General features: G+C 42.8%; 1 protein-coding gene across 4 annotated transcripts in view; it reads right to left on the bottom strand.

Moving 5' to 3' along the window:
- myh11a (myosin, heavy chain 11a, smooth muscle) overlaps positions 1-26,564 on the bottom strand; it is a 70,619-nt gene that overhangs the window by 4,049 nt on the left and 40,006 nt on the right. For all 4 annotated transcript variants that reach the window (XM_084318714.1, XM_084318715.1, XM_084318717.1 and 1 more), the window contains exons 14-40: positions 24,898-25,071; positions 24,456-24,570; positions 23,459-23,649; positions 21,985-22,106; positions 20,461-20,530; positions 19,952-20,112; positions 19,020-19,128; positions 17,610-17,741; positions 16,050-16,256; positions 15,742-15,879; positions 15,493-15,616; positions 14,000-14,171; positions 13,127-13,339; positions 12,275-12,419; positions 10,787-10,993; positions 8,971-9,075; positions 7,827-7,979; positions 7,226-7,474; positions 6,834-7,046; positions 6,416-6,628; positions 5,542-5,703; positions 4,091-4,219; positions 3,854-3,942; positions 3,622-3,745; positions 2,526-2,734; positions 1,895-2,003; positions 1,250-1,422 (exon numbers count right to left, since the gene is read on the bottom strand). In XM_084318714.1, coding sequence (XP_084174840.1) covers positions 1,250-1,422; positions 1,895-2,003; positions 2,526-2,734; positions 3,622-3,745; positions 3,854-3,942; positions 4,091-4,219; positions 5,542-5,703; positions 6,416-6,628; positions 6,834-7,046; positions 7,226-7,474; positions 7,827-7,979; positions 8,971-9,075; positions 10,787-10,993; positions 12,275-12,419; positions 13,127-13,339; positions 14,000-14,171; positions 15,493-15,616; positions 15,742-15,879; positions 16,050-16,256; positions 17,610-17,741; positions 19,020-19,128; positions 19,952-20,112; positions 20,461-20,530; positions 21,985-22,106; positions 23,459-23,649; positions 24,456-24,570; positions 24,898-25,071 — 4,208 coding nt within the window. The remainder of the gene's footprint in view (positions 1-1,249; positions 1,423-1,894; positions 2,004-2,525; positions 2,735-3,621; positions 3,746-3,853; positions 3,943-4,090; positions 4,220-5,541; positions 5,704-6,415; positions 6,629-6,833; positions 7,047-7,225; positions 7,475-7,826; positions 7,980-8,970; positions 9,076-10,786; positions 10,994-12,274; positions 12,420-13,126; positions 13,340-13,999; positions 14,172-15,492; positions 15,617-15,741; positions 15,880-16,049; positions 16,257-17,609; positions 17,742-19,019; positions 19,129-19,951; positions 20,113-20,460; positions 20,531-21,984; positions 22,107-23,458; positions 23,650-24,455; positions 24,571-24,897; positions 25,072-26,564) is intronic.

Raw genomic sequence — 26,564 nt, 5'->3', positions numbered from 1 at the left:
GTATTCAAGCATGTGATACGGAAAGTTAAAAGTACTTGTTCCAAGTTCATGATGGTGTTGTATTTCGGCACAAAGAAGCATTCTATCTTTGATACATGAACTTCTAGTTCAGTTGTGGTTTTCCTATGGTTTCTTTAAAGTTGGGTAGCTCAAAGCAAATCTTTATGGTGCTCACAGAATGTCACTCTACATTAACCAAACAATAGCCGTTTACTTTTCATGCATCCTCTGTTTACTTTTGAATAGTGCTATTTTGAGTTTGATAATCTTTTACAACGATTTGAAGAGTGCTATGTTGAGTTAGATCATCTTTTACAAAGATTTTAAGAGTTCTATGTTGAGTTTCATAATCTTTTACCAAGATTTGAAGAGTTCTGTGGTTGAGTTGGACAATATTTCACAAAGATTTTAAGTGTGCTACGGTTGAGTTTGATCCTTTACAACCCTGTTGGTAAGTGAGGTAAACACAGTGGTGTCACTGCTACAGTTTCTAATAAGTGATACATAAGCTGTCTTGCTATAACTCATTTGTGTTTTATACACCATTGTGAGTATTCACCCTGTTGTAGTCGCTACGGCTGAGCATTTCACAAAAATGCCCCCACAGACTCGGGACTAGGAACCCCCCCACTGACACACACACACACACACACACACACACACACACACACACACACACACACACACACACACACACACACACACACACACACACACACACACACACACACACACACACACACACACACACACACACACACACACACACACACACACACACACACACACACACACACACACACACACACACACACACACACACACACACACACACACACACACACACCAACCCACAGACACACACACACACACTGCCACTTTACTTAACTTTATTTTACTATGTATGTACTACTGCTGCTAGGAAATATTTGCACTAAGCAATTTTTTTTTTAATTAATTAATTCATATAATTTTAGCTACTGTTTATATTGTATATATCTCGCTGTCCTGTATATCGTGTGTTGTATATTGTGTCCTATATGTTACTTTTGTGTTTTATGTTGTCTAGATCTTTCTTTATGTACACCGTAAGAAGGGGGGGAACGCAATAACAATTTTCTGTATGTCTTGCACAAATGGAAAACGGACAATAAAGTTGACGTGACTTTGACTTTGAGAAAAACACCACTAGAGACAGAGAGAGAAGAGAGAGAGAGTGAGCGGCAGCCTCCCCCGCCCTCTGCGTTACCTGAGCTTGCTCTTGAGAGAGTTGACCTCGCGGCTCATGGCGTCGTTGGCCTCTGTGGCCTCGTCCAGCTCCCGCTGCACCTTCCTGCGGCCGGCCGTGATCCTCTGGGACTCCTCCTCCGACTCCTCCAGCTGCCGCTTCAGCTGCTTCATGCGGGCCGTGGCCTTGTCCGCCTGGCGGGTGTCGGAGAGAGGAGATTATATGCCACTGTCCCAGCGTAGATGTTTCACACGTGCTCGGCCAATGTGGAACATTACAAACATGTATGTATGTATGTATGTATGTATGTATGTATGTATGTATGTATGTATGTATGTATGTACAGTATGTATGTACAGTATGTATGTATGTATGTACAGTATGTACAGTAGGTATGTAGGTATGTATGTAGGTAATATCATTGTTTCTGTAAATGAAGGAAACCTCAGAAACTCACAATTTTAAATAAAGGCCTTCCAACCCACCCACTTTTTATAAATCCTCATTTTGATCAAGGATATGCTATCTCCCTTTGTACTACTGTTTTGCTTAATTTTTTGTTGTTGAAAAAACACAACAAAACAACGACACCAAATAATCTCCAAATAATGTAGACTGCACATAATGTATTACATACACTATGAGTGTGTAATGTAATGTACACACCTGGTCCTTGTACTGCTCTGACTGTTTCCTCTCGTCCTCCACCTGGATCACCAGGTCCTTCATCTTCTTGTCCTTCTGACGCAGGCCCTTGGCAGACGTCTGCTTCTCCCTGAAGAGAGGAGGCCAAGGGGTGTGGTGGGGGTTTAGGCGAAAGGGAGTGAACTGAATTTGTGAACATTTTAGAAATAAAAATCAACCAATCTCAAGCCCCGCCCTCTTTTCTTGATCCTCCAATCATCACTTTGTTTGGCAGAGGAAAGCAACAGTTGTGATTGGAGAATCAAGAAAAGAGGGCAGGGTTTGGGAACCAGAACTGCACTAATGGGGTTGGAAAGTGCTATATATGAAATGAGTAATGAATATTCATGTTTTTCAAGTTTCAAAAGTTAAGATACGGATAAAACGGTACCATCAGCGAGTCACGACAACTATTACAACATTATGTGCAACCTCACATAATGACATTGAGGAAATTCAGCCAATTTTCTGCTTAAGCCGATTGAGCTTACTTGTTATAGGAAAGCCATTGGGACCACTGTATATCAAACAACCAGGCATGAATAGGACATAAATGTTAACTTTGTTTTTCTTTGTGCACTAAGTTTGATCAGAATATCGCCGCGGCTCAGACCTGTTCTCCTGCTCCAGCTGCTCCTCGAGCTGCGCCACCTTGGACTCCAGGGCGGAGATGGAGGACTTGAACTTGGACTTGACCTGGTTCTCCATCTCTTGGAGCTTGGCCTTCAGGTCCTTGTTCTGGCGCTCCATCTGCTGCCGAGCGCTCTCGTTCTTCTGGGAGGTGGTGCGCTCCGCCTGCAGCTCGTTGGTTAGCTGCTCCGCCTGTGGAGGGAATGCAGGGAGTGGGAGAGGGGGGGTAGATTCAAGGATGAAGAAGTGTTACGTGAGAATTAAGATGCAAAGAGTCAAAATGATCAGTAAATATCATACCTTTGCATTTTGTGGAATATGATTGCTGGCTTCTAAAGTAATTCAGTCTTATTACCTGTTGTTACAGTCTTACTACCTGTTGCCACATTCTAATCACCTGTTGCTAATGTCTTATGTGGTTGCTCCAGTGTTATTACCCGTTGCTACAGTCGTATTACCCATTGCTACAGTCGTATTACCCGTTGCTACAGTCGTATTACCCATTGCTACAGTCGTATTACCCATTGCTACAGTACAATAAGAAGAGCAAGAAAAATTATCTCTGACCCCACTCACCCAGCACACCATATCTTCCAGCTGCTGCCCTCCGGGAGGCGCTACAGATCCCTGACCACCAAAACATCCCACTTTAAAAACAGCTTCTTCCCCACTGCCATACGGACATTGAACTCCCTGTAGCAACCCCCCTACCTCTGCTGTTATGGACATAAACTGTGATATTGTGGTCTTTGTAATTATATATCTATATATTTAACTGCATGTAGTATGTATGTATTGTAAGTGACGTTATATGTTCTATGTTGGAACAATGCAATGAATGCACTGAAAACAAATTCCACCAGCCTGGCTGGGTGGTCATTAAAGAATCTAATCTAATCTTACTATTTACTACCTGTTGCTAAAGTCTTATGTTGTTGCTACAGTAGTATTACCCATTGCTACAGTAGTATTACCCATTGTTACAGTAGTATTACCCGTTGCTACAGTAGTATTACCCATTGCTACAGCCTTACTACCTGTTGCTAAAGTCTTATGACCTGTTGCCACATTCTAATTACCTGTTGCGTACTCTTCCTCAGCCTGTCATTGATCATCTCCATGTTGCTCTGCTCCTCTTCCAGCTCCTCCTCCAGCTGGGAGATCTTAGCTTCCAGACGACGCTTCTCATCAGACAGAGCTGACCTGCACACATGGAGCACAGCCACAACAGAAATTGCTTCACAATTAGCATGTTCTGTCAGATCTACGCAGTCGCTGCATCACAGTCAACAGAATGAAATGTCCACTTACTTCCCAGAGGTGTTACTGGTCAGTTCATCAGACAGCTCATCTCTCTCAGCCTCCGCCTGCTTCCGCGCCCTGTCAGCAGCAGCCAGCTCCTGTTGTCACATACCAGTCATATACCAGTCACATACCAGTCACATACCAGTCACATACCAGTCACATACCCATACAGTGAGCTCAGGTTCCGCTTGACAGTAGCTTTCTATCTTGTGGTGTTTTATTAACAAGAATGTGCCGTCTTACCTCCTGGAGCTGCATGAGCTCAGCCTCCAGACTCTTGGCCTTCCTCTCACTCTCCTTTGACGTAGCCAGCACCTCCTCCTTGGCCAGGCGGGCATCTTCCAGCTCCCTCTGGAAGTCCTTCGTCTGGGCCTGATGAAAGAGAGAGAGAGGAGAGAGAGAGAGAGAGAGAGAGAGAGAGAGAGAGAGAGAGAGAGAGAGAGAGAGAGAGAGAGAGAGAGAGAGAGAGAGAGAGAGAGAGAGAGAGAGAGAGAGAGAGAGAGAGAGAGAGAGAGAGAGAGAGAGAGAGAGAGAGAGAGAGAGAGAGAAATCAGAATCTGTTTTACTCACCAAGTAGGGTATTGGTGATCACATAAACCAGGCTATTAAATAAGATGTGCAGTCAAGTCAGATTTATTTGTATAGCCCAAAATCGCATTACATGTATCAATGGGCGTCACAGGCTCACATAACAGTCCCTGGCTTAAAGATAAAGAAAATCTCCCATAGAAAAAAAAACGTAATAGGAAAGAAATAAAGAAACCTTAGATGGCCATTTCAACAAGGATGGTCAGACGTTGAAGTGGGTAATATTTATTCCACCAGTGGAGGTCAGAGATATAACTAGCAGTAGGCTATATTTACCATGTGTCATTTACATTAATCATCACATCACAAAAGATAAGGAAAAGCAAAAACAAATTTAGAAATCTATAATTAAATACAATCAAACATTGTACAATCAAACCCTGTTCCAAGCAAACACACAGACACGCACATGTACATGCACACTCTCTCTAACACAAACACATAGTCAAGCTATGTTAGTCACCAATCTATTACATGGTTAAATACGGTACATGGTTTGGAGTACTAAGAAAACAAGATAATAAATCAATTCACGTGCACACTCTCTTGTACACACTCTTCCTCACACACATAGACATACGGTATATGAATTCCTATACACATGCTCAACATACCAACACCTTCCTTTCTTAATTAGTCACACAACAGGAAGTTTGTAGAGTTTGGTTAAAACCAAAATGTATTTCCTTATAAGGTATTTTTGGGAGGCTTTCCTCCTAAACATACTTCATTAGGCATCAACAATTTAGCATACCTGTGGCACTGAGTAACTTACAAAACCAAGTTGTCTTTTTTGTAACCTACACTGTAAGAAAAAAAGCTGCAACAAAACGGTAAATGTCTGGCATCAATGGTTGCCAAATACTTACTGTCAAATTACAGTAAAATCAAATACATTTACAGATTACAGCCTTTATTTAATGGTTAATATTTTGATAAAAGGTAATTTACCTTATTTTTATGGCATTTACACTTAAAGTAGAAAAACAAAATCTGTAAAATAATACAGTGAATTCCCCGTGAAAACACATACATTCTTTACAGTGTACGTAGCTTCTGTATAGCGCTTGCACTGTTTTCCATAACCATGTTTCGGTCCTTCTCACCTGGAGCTTGCGGAGCTGCTTGATGGCCTCATCTCGTCCCTTATTGGCTGTCTCGATCTGTCCTTCCAGGTCCTTCATGTCTCCCTCCAGCTTCTTCTTGGCTGCCGTCGCTGTGGCTTTCTGCTTACGCTCATCCTCCAACTCTGTCTCCAACTCACGCACCTGGAGTTAACGTTCACACATAGTACATTTTGAATATCGCTAGTGCATCATTCATTCATTTCAAACCTTTATTTAAACTCTAAAGGCAACTGAGGTTTCCCTCATCTACAGTCACGTCGAGTGTATAGACAGAAATAAGCAAAAGAAAAAGCATATAAAATCACACGGCATATAAAATCATAACAATAAGACAACAAGACGAGGCAAAAAGCAAGGGTAACAAATCAATTAAAACACGTACAACTTGATTGACATGAAGGTTGGGCATCAAGGTTTTAAACTCTGCAACAGAGGGGAGAATCTCAAGCTTTAAGGACTGTTGGAGTTCATTCCATGAGCTAGAGGGGCATCATAGCAAAATGCTGATTTATCCTGTTTCAAGCAAACTCGAGGGACCTTAAGGACCAGCCAGTCACTAGAACGGGTTCCATAGGTTCCAACATTCCATTCCAATAATGGTGTAGTATATAAGGAGGTAGCTTACCAATAAGGGCCTTTGTTTGTAAAAAGAACAAATACCAGTGTTTGTTGCGCCTCTCCGTCAGAGAGGGCCAACCAACCTTCTCATGAAGGACACAGTGATGACAACATTGTGTGATGGACAAACATCACGTCCTATACTTTCATAGAGAAGACGAGATGTTTTTTAGGTAAATGAACAACTAACTGAAAAGGTAAACTGATTTGAAAAGAGGCAACATTCATTCCCTACCTGCTTGATGAGCTGTCTCTTCTTCTCCTCTCCCATCTCATCCCGACCCAGGAGGTCCCTTTCGAACTGGGCCTTGAGAGCCTGCATGTTGACCTCCAGACGCAGCTTGGCGTCCTCGGCCGCCTGCAGCTCATCCTCCAGCTCCTCCAGCTGGGTCTTCATCTCCTCCACCTGGGCGTCCAGGCCTCGCTTGGACTTCTCCAGCTCATGGACCTGGGAATGCACGTGGATGGAGGGGTTAAGATGGTTGGATGGTAGGTTCCAGGTTAACTGGAGGACTTATTTGAAGGAACATTGACATCATCATTGACATGGTAGGCTACTCTGTGAAAGCTTCTGAGGAAAGTCTCTACAAAGCAATCCTGGTTTCAGAGACATTTTAGATACAGAATGGCAAGAGAGACATTGAAACACTCACGTTTTTCCCCACATCATCCTTGGAGCTGACCAGGTCTTCCATCTCAGCCCTCAGAGCCTTGTTGGCTCTCTCCAGCTCCCCCTGAGATTCCTGGGCCTCGTCCAGGGCCCTGGCCAAAGACATGCCTTTGGTCTCCTTCTCTCTGGCCTCAGCCTCGGCACGGTCCCGCTCCTCTGCATACTTACTGGAGATGCTCTTCTCCTCGGCCAGCATCTGGAGAACACGGGAAGCAGTGAGCCACAGTTGAATCATGTATTACAATTGATCTTCTTTCCTTTGTTTCCCTCAGTGCCATTACATCACACTAATGGTAAAAGTCACTCCCCCTGTATGAAAATATCACAGTTGACTCAAAGCGTTGACCATTTTGAGATGTCCCTGATTCAGCTAACCTGGTCAAACTTCTTCTGCCTCTTCTCCAGGTTAGAGACTATTTGTCTCTGGTTGTCCAGGTCCATCAAGATGTCCTCCAGCTCCTGCTGCAGCCGGTTTTTGGTCTTCTCCATCTTGTCGTAGGCAGAGGCCTTCTCCTCAAACTGGGTGTTGGCCGTTTCCAGATCCCTCTGCAGGCGCTTCTTGCCCTCCTCCAGCAGCTCAACATTGCCTGCCATCTCATCCATCTTCTTCTTGGAGTCTGACAGCTGTGGACAGACTTGACTTTGTTAAGGCGATTTTTGGCTACATAGGAACATTTTTAGATATTATCCTATTTTGCCTCTAAAACGACTATAGATTCATGAAACATAAAGCAATAATCCAAAACAACTATACATTTGATCTCAGCTAAACTGGAGTTTAAACAACCTACAGTATGTAGTATTTACACTCCATTTACAGGTCCACACTAATTCTTGACACATCCTACAACTATCTCGACTACAGCAAAAAGATTGAAAAAATCCCAGTCCACTTAAATTCTTCCTCAATATTATTTTTATCGCTACTTCACTGACACCACCCTTTAGCTTCAACCTTGACCCCGTGAACTCTGACCTGGATGTTGAGGGTGGAGATGTGCCTCTCCACGTTCCTCTTCGCCTCCATCTCCTCCTCCAGCTGCTCCTGCAAGCCGTTCCTGTCGTCCTCCACCTGCCGCAGCTTGGTGGAGAACTGCAGCTTCTGACGCGTCTCCTCTGCCAGCTGCTCCTATAAGGGGCGCACAAGAGGTCAAAGGGTCAATATTTCAACTTCGACCAAAACCGACCAGGTGCCACAGTACGTTGTCACAAGTGTCCCGAGTAATAGGTTAGTAATAGACAGTGGTGGAAGAAGTACACAGTCCCTTTACTTAGGTAAAAGTAAAAATACCCAGATAAATTAGTACTCTGGTAAAAGTAAAAGTCCTCCATTCAAATTCTACTTAAGTAAAAGTTGAGAAGTATTTGCTATTGAATGTACTTAAGTATCTAAAGTAAATATGCATTCTACATGACGTTTGTGTATCCCAGTGCTTGGGAGCATTCAATCCTTGATCCATTGACCTCTATGGGTTGTGTTAAAGTGGTGTGTGGTCCAGTTATGCTGCTCTGATTAAAGGTTATGTTAAAGTGGTGTGTGGTCCAGTTATGCTGCTCTGATTAAAGGTTATGTTAAGTGGTATGTGGTCCAGTTATGCTGTTCTGATTACGTCCTCTTTAAGTTGACAGGCTTCAAATGTGAAAGTATATAATCTTCATACTTGCCATGTTTTCTATGCAAAATCTTTTTCTTCAAAGTAACTAGTAACTGATGGGTTCAGATAAATGTAGTGGAGTAAAAAGTACAATATTTCCTTTGAAATGTAGTGGAGTAAAAGTATAAATTCCCTAAATTGAAAATACTCACATAAAGTAGCTCGAAGTTGTACTTAAGTACAGTACTTGAGTAAAAATACTTAGTTACTTTCCACCACTGGTAATAGAAGCATCAATGTCACCTATCGATATCAATCAATATCATCCTACACAAACTATCCCCAAAGTAAACACCTCTAGTGGTATTCACAGTAAGCAAACTGGTGTTAACCCTTTCACTACCACACTACCAAATGGTTAACCCTTTCAGTGCGACAATACAGAAGGTTAACCCTTTCACTGCCACACGACAAAGGGTTAACCTTTCATTAACCGGACATCCCTAGTTATAGGTAATCTGTTACCTGTGTGTCTTGGACTTGGGCACTCAGACTAGCAACGTCTTTGCTCAGTTTGTTGTTCTTGCCCTCAGCTTCGGTCAGAAGGTTGGTCACACTCTCCAGCTCGACCTGGGTGGAGACAGAAAAGGAAGGTCAGGGTCTCAAGGAAATCCATTCATGTGACAGAATACGCAGCCAGGCACTCATCTCTGGCTCGTGCATCATTGTATATCTTTATCCCGCGGTGTAGGCGGAGGGACCCTCAGCCACCTGATGCTACAGTATTTGTTGTGAGCAGATGTGTGTCTCTTTAAAGATGATGATGGTTTCACCTGACGACTGCAGGAGTAGTAAATGTCAAGTCAAGTCAACTTTATTATTATATGTAATGACACTGAGTTCATGAGTGTTTTTACATTTGCTGTTCTTGGCTGTTCTAAACACTGGTGTCTGGTGGTACATTCCCAGGAAAATCATCTTATCACACATGATGTGTGGTGTGTTTTACATCACGAGCAGCAACAGCAGTTTGTTTGGAATTAATAGAAGATCAACTCAGTAGTTAGCATGAATTTCCAAGATGTAAAACAAGTTAATACAGTATAGAACTACAACAGCGATGATCACTTATCACCAAAATAAGGATCTGGGCGCCAAGACCCGAGATTTCTCGGGTTTTGGTCGTTTATTCCTTTATTCGATATTTCTATTCATTATTCATCCACGGATCTCTGTGTTACATATAGGGAATGAGTCTGAGGTCGCCAAACGGAAATACCGGCCGCATCCCGCTAGACGGCGGTATCGAGCACCCTTTGTACCCTTCTATCTTCGCCTGTGGGACGGCCAAAACGTCTCCGGTTTCATGTTTCCTTGTCGGGCGAGGGCAGCCGTTCTGCCGGTTCCATCGAAGCGCGTCAAATAACCCAGATCCATATGTTGTTGTGGATTATGCCGTGGGCCAAATGGACATTGGATGTACCAGATGGTGATCAAACAATTGGAATATTATTTTTGGAATACTCCCGATCACAGGTAAGAATGATCTGACGTAAATCTTTGCTTGATCCTGCAATGCTTTTACACAGATCGGGCTGATAAGCGTTTTTAGTGTTCAATGCAAATGCCGTTACTGACAATCAAATAATCAGAAACGACCCCCCCCTATCATGCATTCATGATGGAACATAATACCTATGGTATAGATTTGATTTCGGGATAATAGCGTATACAGGCAAGAAATGGCAACGTCTATAGTGGAATTGACGTATAGGGATTTAACTCAGCATTTCATGAATTACACTAGACCGCTCTAAAACCATACTTATATTCACAACGGTATAACACAGGAACGTATGGATGGAAAAATCTATTATTTTTCACATATTGAATGATAGATAGGTGATGTCAAATGGGCCATAGTATTGTATCCATAGCTATAATATAGAATATAGTTATAGCTCTACAAACAAGGTGACTCAGTCCTATCGTTTAAAGCGCGGCCTAGCTACAGCGGGCCCTAACTAATAGCTGGCGCCGAATGAGTTAAGGATTGCCACTTTAATATTGCTTCATTATGTAAAACTTTCCGAATAAACAATTCGTCTTGTCTGCTGTACATGTACATGCAATACGGATAATAAAGAAATAATATTTAAGGAAGAAGTCAGTCTGAAGAGAGAGTGTGTGTGTGTGTGTGTGTGTGTGTGTGTGTGTGTGTGTGTGTGTGTGTGTGTGTGTGTGTGTGTGTGTGTGTGTGTGTGTGTGTGGTGATATAATAATCTTCATTCATGGTGTGTCCGTTCTTCTTCAGTTGATACAGCAAGTGACAGCCACTCACGGTGATCTTGGAGCAGCGCTCTCCCAGCTCCACCTTCTGCCGCTCGCCGTCGTTGAAGCGTGCCTGCAGGTCGGTCAGCAGACCTTCCACCTTCTTCCTCTTGTTCTCCCCGTCCTGCTTGGCCTGGACCAGCGTGTGCACCTCCACCGTCAGCTCTGACGTCTCCTTCTCTAGGGCTTGCTTGGCCTTTTCCAGGTTGACCTTCACCTACAGGGAGGGGGAGAAGTGGGGGGGAGAAGTCGGGGGGAGAAGTAGAGAATATAGTCAAATGTACTGTAAAAGCTATCATGTAGTACCAGCTACTATGTTATGTTAGAGAGCTATCAGTCAAGTTGGGCTTACATTCAGAGCAAACAGCAAAAACAAACAACAACCACCAATTATACATTGTAGATACAGAGCAGTAGGCCTGAACAACAGACACGTAGATACAGAGCAGTAGGCCTGAACAACAGACACGTAGATACAGAGCAGTAGGCCTGAACAACAGACACGTAGATACAGAGCAGTAGGCCTGAACAACAGACACGTAGATACAGAGCAGTAGGCCTGAACAACAGACACGTAGATACAGAGCAGTAGGCCTGAACAACAGACACGTAGATACAGAGCAGTAGGCCTGAACAACAGACACGTAGATACAGAGCAGTAGGCCTGAACAACAGACACGTAGATACAGAGCAGTAGGCCTGAACAACAGACACGTACAGTACGGTGCCAGTGTGTCATGGAGGCTGGTGATGAGGCTATAACCCTTTCACTACCACACTACCAACGGGTTAACCCTTTCACTGCGACAATACAGAAGGTTAACCCTTTCACGACCACACTACTTCCGTGAGTCTGCCTCAGGGCAGCTCTGGCTGCAATTGTAGCTTACCACCACCGGTATGACTGTGTATGAACGAATAATGGACTCTGTGAAGCGCTCTGGGTGTCATGAAGAGCGCTATATAAATCCAAGCCATTATTATTATTATTATTACCAACGGGTTAACCCTTTCACAACCACACTACAGAGGTTAACCCTTTCACTACCACACTACCAATGGGTTAACCCTTTCACTGCGACAATACAGAAGGTTAACCCTTTCACTACCACACTACCATAGGGTTAACCCTTTCACAACCACACTACAGAAGGTTAACCCTTTCGCTACCACACTACCAATGGGTTAACCCTTTCACTGCGACAATACATAAGGTTAACCCTTTCGCTACCACACTACCAACGGGTTAACCCTTTCACTGCGACAATACATAAGGTTAACCCTTTCGCTACCAACGGGTTAACCCGTTCACAACCACACTACAGACGGTTAACCCTTTCACTACCACACTACAGAAGGTTAACCCTTCCACTACCACACTACAGACGGTTAACCTTCTGTAGTGTGGTAGTGAAAGGGATGATACACTCTGGCTGTATCACTGTTGCCTTTGGGTGTTTATAACATTTTACAAGTACATAGAATAGCGACAGCGTACTCGTTTGGACTGCTCCAGCTGCTCAGTCAGCTCCTCCACTGCTTGGGTCTGTTTCTGTCTCATCTCCTGGACCTGGGCCTCATGGGTCCTGTTCTCGTCATCCATGGCCCGCTTCAGTATGGTCACCTCCTGCTCCCGCTTGGCTCTGTATGGGGGAGAGGATGGATGGATGGATGAGTGGTTGGATACATGGGTGGGTGGATGAATGGATGTATGTATGGATGGATAGATGGATGGATGATTGGCTTACACTTAAGGTTCCCAGTGTTTGCACTGGATTAGGAAAATCAGCTTTTAGCTTCTGTGCCCCCAGAAACATGTTTTGTGATGCACTTTAAAACTCAATTCATTAGTATCTATTGGTCAATTAAAATCTTTAATAGCAAACCATTTCACCACAGTCAGTTGTTTTTAATTATTTAAAATGTTTAATTGATTGACTTTCTGATTCTATATTGTTTAAAGATTTGTAAATGAGAGCTTGCTCTCAATGATCCTTCAAGATTAAATAAAGATTGGATGGATGGATGGAATGAAGGATGGATGGAAGGATGGATGGATGGATGGAAGGATGGATGGATGGATGGATGGACAGATGGACATACAGCTTCAAATGCCCCTTAACCCTTTCACTAGCACACTACCAAAGGGTTAACCCTTTCACTGCGACAATACAGAAGGTTAACCCTTTCACTGCCCAACGACAAAGGGTTAACCCCGCCACAACCACACTACAGAAGGTTAACCCTTTCACTACCACACTACAGGAGGTTAACCCTTTCTGAAAGGTTAACCTCCTGTAGTGTGGCAGTGAAAGGGTTCATTGACGATGCCCTCCGAGGCCCGACTGACCTGAGCTCCTGCTGGTTGGCGGTGCTGTCCAGCGTGTCCTCCAGCTCAGACTTGAGGGCCTCCAGCTCTTCTCCCAGGTCCCTCTTGGTCTTCTCCGCCTTGTTCCGGGCCACGCGCTCGGAGTCCAGGTCCTCCTGCAGGTCTGAGATGTGTCCCTCCAGCTCCCGGATCTTCTTCACAGCGTTGTTCTTCTGGGCGATCTCGTCCTCTAGCCTGGGGGGGGAGCGGAGGAAGAAATGAGAGAACGCCGATAAGGAAAACGTGATGGAAAATAGATGTTTTGAGTGCTTAAGTTTACGTTTATTTATTACCCAGGGAGAGTGCACATTATTAATCAACGTCTTCAGTTTCCACATCAATGTAAATGTGCCAGAATTGGCTATATGAGCTAGGAGTACCTGGAGGAAACCCACGTGAACACAGGGAGAACATGCAAACTCCACACAGAAAGGCCCCCTGCTGGGGTGGTGTGTACAGGGATGGCCATGCTTCCTCAGATATCAAATCTGTGATTTAGAGTTGCCTGGGTTTGTGTGTTCCGGAGTGATGACGGTTAAATAAGTAGGTACAGAGAAGGGTTCCAATTGGCATCATTTCACTTTCAATCAGATCAATTCAAAATCATGAAAGTACATTCTTAAATTGAATGTATTGAAAATAAAATGAATCAACTCCAATCCAAGTCATATGCAAGTGATTGACCTATGTCAAACCTCGCCCGCTTCTCTTGAGCAAAGTTGAAACGAAGTTTGTCCCCGAGGGAAGAAACAGCTGTGATTGGATCAAGAAAAGATGGCGGGGCTTCAGATAGGTCAATTAGATGGTATATAAAAGCAAAAGAGGACTACCCTTAACAGCAGAATTATGCATCACCTGGCCAGAGCATTCTGTAGCTCCTCCTCTGTCTTGGCTAACTGGGCCTTGAGTTCAGCAATCTGGGCGTGGAGGTCAGCAATTTGCTCCTGGAGGTCATTAGACTCTGCATCCAGCTTCCGCTTGGCCTTATCCAGCTCCTGGCGACCCTTCTCCTCCTTCTTCAAGCGGACTGTCAGGCACAACAGACAGAGTCAAGAGTCTGAGTCATTTCAAGAACAAGTGTCTTGATGAGGAACATTTTAAATCAAGTGATTTTCTCCAAGTCGATACTGTGATATGGGTAATAATAATAATAATGCTTAGTTTAAAGGGGAATGTGACCCATTTTAAGAATTAAAATATGATCTTCCTGTGCCACAGGACAATTCAGACAGTATTTGTAAGCACACACCACTCTCTCCTAAAGCAAGGCGTCTGAGAGAGAACCCTCTCATGGACGGGGCTCTGAATTTATGACACCATACAATGTTTGCGTGAGCTATTACACTCAAATGAGGTGTATATTCTAGCATTGTTAAAAGGTCTGAACCTGAATTAAAAACTCATTTGGGTGTAGGAGCTCTCACAAGCGGATCTGTATTTACTGTAATATTGATATTGAGATTGAGAATGAGTTTCATTTTATGTTTTATTCTCCATTATATAATGAGTTGCGTCAAAGGTGTAAACATCTTGAGTTAATGTGGTTGAGTGATGCAGAAAGACTAAAATGGATTTTTGATCACAGGGTATTTGCGCTTGCAGAATATTTAGAGAAAGCTTGGGATAAACGTACGAAAAGAACATAATAACATATTATGTGATGCATTTATTTTGGCCTCTGATGGTGTGCATGGTGTAGCTTACAAACCTTGGGAAGTGAACGTTATATTCAATTATTGTTTTTGGTGTCTTATAATCCCGTATGGGATGGGTCGTTGGACATGACACGAAAATAAATGTTCATTCATTCATTCACAAAGTCAGAGCCAGAGGCGTAGGTGTTTAATAGCCTAAGCGGTTACTCTAGCGGTCACACCTTTCGCCCCACGAAGGCTGACATTTGGCATGGAGCTCAAGTGATGGGTGTGTGTGTGTGAATTCATACGTGCATGGATGGATGCATGTGTGTGTGTGAATTCATACATGTATGGATGGATGCATGTGTGTGGTCGCAGCTAAATCTATCGCGGATTCACGCTTGTTTCTTTGAAGATTTGGGGTGCCGTCATGGGGAAAAACAGTATTTTCAGGGGTGCCTCATTCATTGCCTATTGAGTAGCCCCAGAGTTCACATCCCAGTTACATCACTGATTGGAGGGTTCTCTCTCTCTCTTGATTTCCAGCTTTAGAAGAGAGTGGTGCGTATTCACACATACTGACCCCAATTGTTCTGGGGTACAGGAAGAACATAATGTGAATTCTTAAAATGGGTGACATTCCCATTTAAGGACACAATGTGAGTTTTGAGCTGGTTTAATTCAATGTGTGGACACATGAAAGACAATTACCCTCCAGCTCAGAGATCATGGACTCGTGTTTATTCTTCAGTTTTGTCAGGTTCTTGGACTTCTCCTCTTCCTCTGCCAGATTGGAACTGAAGTCTGCAACCCGCTCTTCCATCAGCTTCCTCTCCTACAGATGAGAAACAAAGTCACCATTTGCGTAGACTTTCTCTCTGCCAAACACGATGAGCATGACAATATGTGGGTCGCCCATCATATTGAAGGCTCTCTGCGAAGCCTCTCATAGCAGCTCACCTTCAGCAGCTTGTTGTTCTGGTCCTCAATCACCAACACGTTATCCTCCAGCTTTTTGATCTTGCCTTCGCACGTCACCTTCTCTAGTTGCATCTTTTGACGAGCATCTTCCTCCTCTTCCAAATGCTCTTCCAGATCCTACAACAACAACAAGTGAGGAACATTTGTGAGGAATTTTTTTTTTTATGTATTTTGCTGGTATGTCTAAAACAAGGCGACACAATATTAACAACATCCACCAGAACCGCAAGAAATAGGTATAGAATAGAATAGAAATAGAATACAAGAAATAGGTACTGTAGCCACACCTGCATCTGCTGCTGCATCTTCTTCTTGTCCACCTGCAGGGCCTGAGCGCGATCTTCCTCTTCCTCCAGCCGAGCCTCCATCTCGTGGAGGATCTCCTCCAGCTCCTGCTTCTTGGCGCCCAGGCGAACCCTCATCTCCTCCGCCTCGGCGTACAGCTCCGTCTCGGCCTGGAGCTGCTCCTGCAGGGCGTTCCTCTCCTCCAACACCTGGGGCAGACAGACAGGCAGAGGCCGGGGCTCAACTGAAGGGAAGAGGTACTACTATAGAACCCTGTGGTACACCACCAACACTCATTCATTCATTTTATTTTGTTTCGTACATGGGGGTACAGGTCATCTTTGCACAATATCACCAACATTATTTTTTTTAACATGATACACCCATGGCCGAAAAGGAGCAGGATGAAGAAAACGTATGTTTCCTGCCCCCTTCCAAAATTCATATTTATTTTAACATAATGGTCAGCTCAAGTGCACCTTACAGCTTCATACCATATAATAATAATATAATAATAATAATAATATAATAATAATCATTACCATAATTATAATAACAATAACAACTAGTCACGTCAAAATGAGCTGTGACAACTAGTCACGTCAAAATGAGTTGTGACAACTAGTCACGTCAAAATGAGCTGTGACAACTAGTCACGTCAAAATGAGTTGTGACAACTAGTCACGTCAAAATGAGCTGTGACAACTAGTCACGTCAAAATGAGCTGTGACAACTAGTCATGTCAAAATGAGCTGTGACAACTAGTCACGTCAAAATGAGTTGTGACAACTAGTCACGTCAAAATGAGCTGTGACAACTAGTCACGTCAAAATGAGTTGTGACAACTAGTCACGTCAAAATGAGCTGTGACAACTAGTCACGTCAAAATGAGTTGTGACAACTAGTCACGTCAAAATGAGCTGTGACAACTAGTCACGTCAAAATGAGTTGTGACAACTAGTCACGTCAAAATGAGCTGTGACAACTAGTCACGTCAAAATGAGCTGTGACAACTAGTCATGTCAAAATGAGCTGTGACAACTAGTCATGTCAAAATGAGCTGTGACAACTAGTCACGTCAAAATGAGTTGTGACAACTAGTCACGTCAAAATGAGTTGTGACAACTAGTCACGTCAAAATGAGTTGTGACAACTAGTCACGTCAAAATGAGCTGTGACAACTAGTCATGTCAAAATGAGCTGTGACAACTAGTCATGTCAAAATGAGCTGTGACAACTAGTCACGTCAAAATGAGTTGAGTTAATCAAAGGAAAGGAGGGCAAATGAATATGGGTGCTGTTCAGAGTATGGTGAAAATCATAATTGTGATTATTTTGGTCAATATTGAGATCATGATTATTTAACACGATTACTCATTAACTTTGGAAATATCATGCATTTATTGAACTTTAAAAAAAGTATACTTTTAAAACAGTGGATTTCCTTGAACTTAAATATAATTAAATTGGAAAACAAAAACACGACCTGGTTCAAAGGCTTGACCTGGCTCAAAAACATGACCTGGGCTAAAAGCCGATTGTCTTGTTTTCATAATCCTTACCGATGTGTGTTTCATGGCGATCTCCTTCAGCTCCGACTCGACCCTCACAGCGACCTCTTTGGCCTTTATCAGCTCCTCGTCCTTCAGACCCATCTCCTCCTCCTGGCGGGTGACTTGCAGCAGGGGCTTGACCTGTAGCCGGGCAAGATGGACCGATATCAACACATAACAACAACACATAACACATAACAACAACAACACATAACACATAACAACAACACATTACATTTGTGGCAGACAAATAATATCAACCGCCTCCAACTCGTCCAGAACGCAGCCGCCAGGCTCGTGACGGGCACCAAGATGAGGGACCACATCTCCTTGCATCCCTACACTGACTCCCGGTAAAACAAAGAATACATTTCAAGATCCTCATGTTCACTTACAAAGCCCTAAACGGTCTCGCCCCAGCTTACATAAAGGAACTCCTGGTCCAATCAGCCAGCTCCAGATCCCTCAGATCCAACAGTCAAATCTGCCTTAAGATCCCACATTTAAGACTGGTGACGAAGGGAAACCGGGCATTCGCAGTTGCAGCACTGACATTCTGGAACAAGCTCCCACTAAACATCAAATCTGCAAGCACTCTACAGACTTTTAAGGACATGCTCAAAGGCTAACTTTTCGCTATAAAAAAATCCTTGAGCTAGTTTTGTGTTGTAGTATGACAGGTGTATTATGTCCGTCTGTTCTCTATCTGCTTGGATGGCCTGCATGTCTTTTTTTCAGTTTTCTTATTGTTTCCTGTCTTTCTGTTTCTCTTCTTTCCCAGGCTGCGCCCCGGGCTGATGTAAGTTATTGGTTGAGGGGCGCAATATAAATAAATGTATCATATCATATCAGAACCATCCTCACAATCGATGGGACTTCATACACGTTCGGGACAGTGACAGTGACTTTAAGGCTGACGTCTACATGCAGGCTACATGAGGGATTACTAAATGTGCCTAAACTAATATACCCAGTTCCCCCCTCACTAATCTATCACCTAAACCCCCCCCCCCCCCCCCCCCCCCCTTAGCTCTATCAACCCTGCTCCCCTCCCCCCTTCTAATCCATATCGTCAGCCCCATACGGCAGCCGCCCAAGTCATCCTCCAAGTCAAGACCACTGTAAATGTAACTGTCACAAGTCATACGAGTGAGTCAGGTAAATGGGGATTTTTTTTTTTAAAGTAACAAGTGTTCCGACTGCCGAGGACACAGGCAATAAGCCAGGAAGATGCAGCAATGTGAGGAGAGTACACACAAAAATCTCAATTTAACAAAAAAGGGAACGACCTAGGCAACTACCGTATGATGCCAACGACATATTGATCCGTCAACCATAAGGGTTGGCTTCACATATTTACTACCTAATCTAATATTATCCCGTTACGTTAATAATGTTTCTAACTGTGTATCGTCTGACCTTGGTGAAGAGCCGCCACCACTGCCAGTTCCTGAGCTTCAGGTAGGCAGCGCAGTTCCTCTGGATCACCTTCATGGCTGTCAGCTGCTGCTGCAACTTACCAAAGGCCCTGGAAAGACACAGGAGTATAACCATTATCGTCAGATATTTACCTCCAGTAAGAACATGTGGGTATTATGTCTCTAAACAAACAAACAAGCAATACAAAAGGGGCGAAATATCACTGAATGATTCCATACAATAAAGAATGGGGAAACTGAAATGATGAAGACAACTGAAGTGAGGTAGATAAAGACATTCTCCTACGCAGAGAGTAAACTAAGTAAACTAACCGGTGCTACCTTTACTCATATTATTTCCCCGTAACATCTCTTATTTTATTATGGTTCGCCCCATATATTTTTGTCTCTTTTATAAATAAGAACCGAATTTATAAAAATTAAAAAAAAAGTAAATAATTAAATGTCATGGCGTCTGTGCAGCCAGCGATGAAAGCAGCCATACAGGTATGGTTTCCTTATGCAGAAAAGACATATAACTATAGTCCATTTACTTTTCTCATAACTACATCACTGCATAACTCATAAATGTTCAGACAAGCTTAATTTTTGGTTATTTGTGATACTCTGGATATAGCCAATTGAAGAGGATTGATACACTAAACAAAAAGTGTAGTTTTGTTTAAGCATATCAAATGTAATAAATCTAATATTTAATCATGATGATTAATATGTTTATGTAACTGAACTAATGTAATTTTATATTTCTACACTCTCTCTCACACACAGACACACACACACACACACACCCACAGACACACACACATGGCTGTCGTGTGGCAGTGAAAGGGTTAACCTTCTGTGTATTGTCACAGTGAAAGGGTTAACCGTTTGGTAGTGTGGCAGTGAAAGGGTTAACATATTATGTGTTACCTCCTTGCGAGGAAGCCTCTGGCCTGGGACTGGAAGGCAATGATGACCACAGTGATCTTCAGGTCTCTCTCCTCCTCCAGCTGGGCCAGCACTCCAGTGCGGAAGAAGATCTTACTCTGACCGATCCTGTACAGGTTGGGATCCAGGTCCAGATGCTTGATCTGCATGCATGCACGCAAACACACACACACACGCACACGCACACGCACACACACACACACACACACACACACACACACAGACGTCAGTAAGAAACAGCTAGTGTGTAGGTAGCTCACGAAGAGCTAAATGGAACTTGCATGTGTGCAAAACTTAGTTTTTTTGGGGAGCCCATTCTTCCTATCTCTGATTCACTTGGGCTTTCATTTTAAGAGTAGCATTCAACAGGAAGGCCTCTTTTGATGCATTCAAATAGCTGAACAACTTAAATCCATTATGCTTTATGTCAACATGTGTATGACATTATGTATATGGCATTATGCTGGTATTTTCAGAATGCATGGGTTTACCATGAGGTCGCAGGCTTGTTTGCCATCCATGAAGGCCTTGGGAATAGCAGAAGCAGCCAGGATCTCATAGCTGTTCAGGGGGAAAGGGACACACAGATTGCATGGTTATACTTTTTATCAAAATTTTCTATAAACATTTTTACATGAACCTTACATTATGTTACATTGTTCTCTTCTACACTGTACAGCCATCTGATCAGATAAGATACGATAAGATATTCCTTTATTGCTCCCCTTGGGGAAATTCAGGCATCATAGCAGCATGGGTGATGGGGGAGGGGAGGTACAGTTAGTAGAAGGCATGATAGAGGTCATAGAATTATAGTACAGTGGAGAAGTAAAAATAAAAATAGAAAAATAGGCAGTGTAAACAATATAACAATATAATTTACTCTGGACATGCGCATTATGGGCAAGTAGGCAGTGTAAAAAGGTCAAGGTGCAAGATGAGGGTATGTATGCCCTCTCAGTTATATTTGCCCTACAATAAATATAGTTACAACAATATATATCTATAATCTAATAACTAATAGCTAATCTAATATATATACCGTAATTCCTCTAATAGTAACCGGGTCTCAAATACAAGCCGGGTCTCTATTAATGGCCGGGTGCTCTCCTGAGCTAAGCAATTATAAGCCGGCCTCCTAATACAAGCCGGGTTACTAATATACTGAGCTGCATACTGAGCTAGTTACTTGATTTCACTTTGAAAACGTTGAAATGACCAGTGACCACCTGTAATTGCACTGTTTACTATTTCATACAGTACTTGGTTTCAATAAATGAACCCAGTACATTTTACTGGGTTCAAACTGACACAAAATGTTGATTTATTCATTATGATCCGTTTGAAAATTTGAAATATAGGCCTCCCTCTTATACAGGCCTCCTCCTAATACAAGCCTGGTACCCGCTACAGTTGAAACAAATACAAGCCGGGGTTACTATTAGAGGAATTACGGTAATCTAAAAATGCTAAATATATGAAGTAGGCGGTCAGGTGGCGTAGCGGAGATTGTGCTCGTCACCAATGCAAGAGGCTGCGGTCTCGACTCCCAGAGAGTCAGCATTGCCTTGGCTTGGGCTGATCGCTATACTGAGTTAGGGGGAGGGAAGCCGTGGGTGGGTCCTGGGCGTTGTGGACAGCGACCCCTACAGTTCGGTCGGGGCGCCTGCACAGCGAGGGTAGGATCTGGAGAAAGGTAGTGTGACCTTCCACACGTTACACTCTCCCGGTGAGAATCTGCGCTGCCAGGCTGGCTGCCGGCTGGCTGCACATGTGTCGGAGGAAAACATGTGACAGTCTCCGGCCTCCCGGACCAACAGTAGGGGGGGGGGGGGGGGGGTGCGCGCAACAACCAGGAAGGGGGTTGGGAATTGGCATAACGACTAACAGTGGGATGGGAGAAAAAATCGGAAAAAGGAGGGGGAAAAAGATAATAAAAAATATATACCGGTATATATATATATGAAGTAAGTATACAGTATACACATAAGGTGCAGTATGCTAATCCCACTCACCGCTGACGGAACTCTTGGAAGACGATCCGGTTGGGGAAGCCTTGCCGGCAGATACGGATGCCCTCCAGCACGCCGTTGCACCTCAGCTGCTCCAGGACCAGGTTGGCGTCCAGCTTGCCTGCCTGAGGACGGCAGCATCGTACTTTCATTACACATACGAACCATCCCCTCATCACTGAACCCATAATGAGGAATTCATTATGTGGTGTTGCTACAATCAGATAAGACGTTCCTTTATTGCTCCCCTTGGGGAAATTCAGCCATTATAGCAGCATGAGGGGAGGTACAGGTACATGGTGATAGTAGAAGACATGATACAAGTCATACAATTATAGTACAGTGGAGAAGTACAAATACAAATTTAACAAAATAATTAACTCTGAGTATGTGTGCATATGGGCGAGTAGGCAGTGTTAAATAGGCCAAGGTGCAGACGAGGGTCTGCTCTTTGATGCTAGCACAATCTGAGGGTTGCAGAAGACACATTTCACTGCTATTGTATTTGTATAATGGGTGTGTGACAAATAAAAACCTCAATGCCAAATCATTTGATCACTAATCAAATAATAATTTCATTGCGTATCAAATAATGTATTCTTCACTTTGGAGAGGGAGCATCTCCTTCACAGTGTAAAACTGGGAAGGAATGCGATTATGCAAAAAATAATACAAGTGAATTGGGAGGTGTAGTGGTTACATCATTGTTGTTTCCGGCCGGTCCACCTCGCTTGAAATTGCAATGTATTTCCAATAGACACATTTCTAAATGGTCTCGTTTAAAACAAATAAAGCATGAACATTGGCATGGTGTACCTTTTTGTGTGTATTCATCCACAATCTATAGCTCAACATGAAACAATTCGCAATTAATCATAAAATAATTACGTATCATTTTATTTCAACCAAAAATGCAATAATGTTAGTGATAGAAGGGAACTAATTTTGTGCAAAAATGGAAAGCTTGCCAATGTTCATGAGGCAGAATTATTACAATAACCGAAAATAAATGTTCCCAATAAATCCCTATACGGGTGGACCGTGGGGGAAACTAAAGTGACGTCAGACTAACACCTCCCTATTAGGCCGTAAGGTGAAGGCTGTATCGTTTCATCCCGTTCCTACCTCGGCGGACTACTCAATTTTCACTCTTGGTGAAAGATATATTGGTGTAGATTTAGGAATAAAAAGTTCTCCATTTACAATCCATACAGGTGTGGTAGGAGGAGGGGGAAATGTGAATGACCCTAGACCAGTCTACCTTTGATGGTCTTAGCAAATATGTGTGCCACGTGTATGGATTGTAAATGGAGAACTTTTTATTCCTAAATCTACACCAATAGATCTTTAGCCCAGAGGGAAAATTGTGTAGTCCGCCGCGGTGGGAACGAGAATCGTTTTCTAGCCACTTCTCAGCCTTCACCATACGGCCTATATGTGGATCAGATAGGAGGCGCTGGTGGTGTGTTTCTCGTACCTTCTTCTCGTGGTTGGGGATGATGCATCGGACGAAGTTGGGCTGCGTGTTGTGCAGAGTGGTCATGAGCTTCTGGAGGGACTCCTTGTAGAGCTGGCCCACTGTGCGGAACATGCCCTTCTTGGTCTTGGGAATGGGCATGGAGCTGTCGGACATCTTGGCTATGGTGTCCAGGCCCACCACTCTGTCCACTGGGGGGGGGGGGGGGGCATATGACAGATTCATCATCGCATCGATGGACAAGTCCAAGTGTTAGTTGTTCAAAGGCGAAACGTCTGAATACAAGAAATGCATTGCATTACTTTGTCTAGCCTTTGTCCACCTAGGCAGTGTCACAGAGGTGAAATCTCTTTGGGTAAGTGGGCACAATTCAATTCACATATATTCTCAGTAGAGATGTCCGATATTATCGGCTGATATTGGCATTCAAATGTGATATTTTTTTTTTTTTTTACATTTTTTTTTTTTTTATTTAACCTTTATTTACCCAGGCAAGCAAGTAAGAACAAATTCTTATATACAGAAGCAGCCTGACCAAAAACAAAAGCCTTTTGAGGGAAGGGGGGGAGGCTGTAACAAAAACAAGGTTATGTACATGCATAAAAAGTTAATAAAATACAAAATTACAGTAGCAATAGTATACAAGGCTAATCACAATAAATAAGGGAGAGAGAAGGAAAGAGAGAGAGGGAAAACGAGAAAGGGAGAGTGAGAACCAGAGGGAGAGAGAAGAAAAGGGGAGATGCACAGATAAATGTTTACATTTAGAATGCCTTGTTGAATGCATCCAGTGAAATTAACACATCAATGCATACTTGTATTGTGTTGTGTTAATTCCACATATGCAATGTTAGTTACCTGAAATTATAAAACATTTTGGGGTGGGGGAGAAACCCTGCATATATTGGTATCGGTTGATATCGGTATCGGAAATTAAGAGTTGGACAATATCGGTATATCGGATATCGGTAAAAAAGCCAGACCCCAGAGAGCTTACCGTCTTTCCAGAGGTCCTGTATAAATATGAGGGAGGAGCTCTGGAGCAGTGTTGTGACGTTGTCATTAAGAGGGTCCATGTTCTTCGTCAACCAGTTTGAGGCGTTGTAATCCACCTGTAATCCAAGAAAATCCAACAAATTAATTCCGTCACATTCTGAAAATACATTTTCAGAACCACTTCACAATTAAGAAGACAAATAAATATTTTAGAGATCAGAGTTGGTCACCCCCCGATGAAGACTATGTCAGCCAAAATGCATTGGCTTTCAGCATTAAAGGTTTAATTGTTCTCTAAGTGTAGCTAAATTTCCTATTTTCTTCAGAGATCAGAGATCCACCATCATGCACTGCAATCCTAATTTTACACACGTTGTTACACAAAAAGTGTGAGTGTGAGAAAACCGGCTCTTGTCGTGAAGAGGATGGAGGATCGTACTCACTTTCCCGGCGTAGTGCAGCACAGAGAACTCGGTCTTGTCTTTGAGCTGCTTGGGCTTGGCGAACTTTATGTGGTTGCCCTGCGTGTTCATGAGCTTCTCCACAAAGGAGATGTCCGTGGCTTTGGGGAACCAGCACTCTTCATCCAGCAGGGCCAGGATGCCGGGGGGGTTGTTCTGTGGAGAACATAATAATAATTCAAATCAAATCAAATTTATTTGTAAGGCCCGACAACACACGTTAATGTCCCCATGGGCTGGACACGTCTTCTTTAAACAAGTCAAGAAAAAACATGACAATAAATTAAGAAGAAAACAAAAACACCATGAAGTCCAAAACATTTTAAATAAATAAAATAAATGAATGCAACACTCCCAGACATGAAGGTAAGGAAAAACTCACTAAAACCTAGCAATAGGAGAAAATGCACCACATGCAATGTGGAGGAGAGAAACCTTAGAAGGGCTGTTCAAGGGGGGATCTCCCTTCTTAGATGTCGGTGATAGTAGTGTTGCAATAAAACAGGCGAAACTGTTGGTAAGCATGCACACATATGTGTAATGAAACACAAATAAGTGGATGCAATAGCTAAAATAATAATAATACAACTTTATTTGTATAGCACCTTTCACACAGAAACTGCAGCTCAAAGTGCTTCACAGCAGAAAAAAGACAGGCATAAAATGAGCACATAAAGTGCAGACATATAAAATCACAGTTTTTCACATTAGGATCTAACATCCCAACAGGCCACCTTGTTTATGGTTTGATTCAGTTTTAAAAATAGACAATAATAAAAAAAAAATAGTAAGATAGAATAGACAGAGTAAGATAGTGCAATAGTGCAGTGCAATGTGTATTAGAATAGAATAGACATGAAATGAGCACATAAAGTGCAGACATATAAAATCCGTTTTCTTTTTTACAGTGCAATAAAATAGTTCTGGATGACCGTTTAACAGTTTAAAGTCGTCTTTACCTTCTCTGTTTGGTATCAGTTTAAAACTGGCAGTCTTCCCTCCTGTTTAATACCCACTTCGACCCTTCGAACCTCCCACTCAGGGCAAACCTCCCTCTCAGGGCGCAGTTCTAGGCCTGGGTCCTACACAGTTTTAAAGCCTGACATAGAGTTAGGACTCACTGATGTCCGTCTTTCTGCAGTACTTTTCTCTGTCCTGACCACAGACCGCTGCACAGATAGTACTAGTGCAGGCAATATGGGGAAGAAAAAACCCATCAGAAGGACTTTTTTCGATACCAGTATATCGTATATCACAATAGTTGAAAATCACATTTTAGGTGATAATCCATGTTCATTATATTGGACAGAATTATGGGATGTATGATTACAATGTCAAAATCTTTTGACATTCTCAAATATTTCAGAAATAATTGAGTGAGAAGTCTATCTGACTAAATATTAGCTTTTTATAATGAATTCAGATGACACAATTGTGTAAACAATAAAAATGTCAATATACTACCCAGCCCTAGATGGCACTGCATCACAAATATATATCTATGCTGGGGGCTAAAATAAACCATGAGGCCTAACCTAGACCCAGCGGTGGAAAGTAACCATTTCGAGCTACCGTACTTGTACTTTATGTGAGTATTTACATTTTAGGGAACTTTATAATTTCACTCCACTACATTTCAAAGGAAATAT

The sequence above is a fragment of the Notolepis coatsorum genome (assembly GCF_963971535.1).
Source record: "Notolepis coatsorum genome assembly, chromosome: 7".
In the NCBI taxonomy this organism is placed as follows: Eukaryota; Metazoa; Chordata; class Actinopteri; order Aulopiformes; family Paralepididae; genus Notolepis; species Notolepis coatsorum.
The sequence above is the reverse complement of the archived record's forward strand: the minus strand, read 5'-3'. Positions and strand labels throughout refer to the sequence as shown.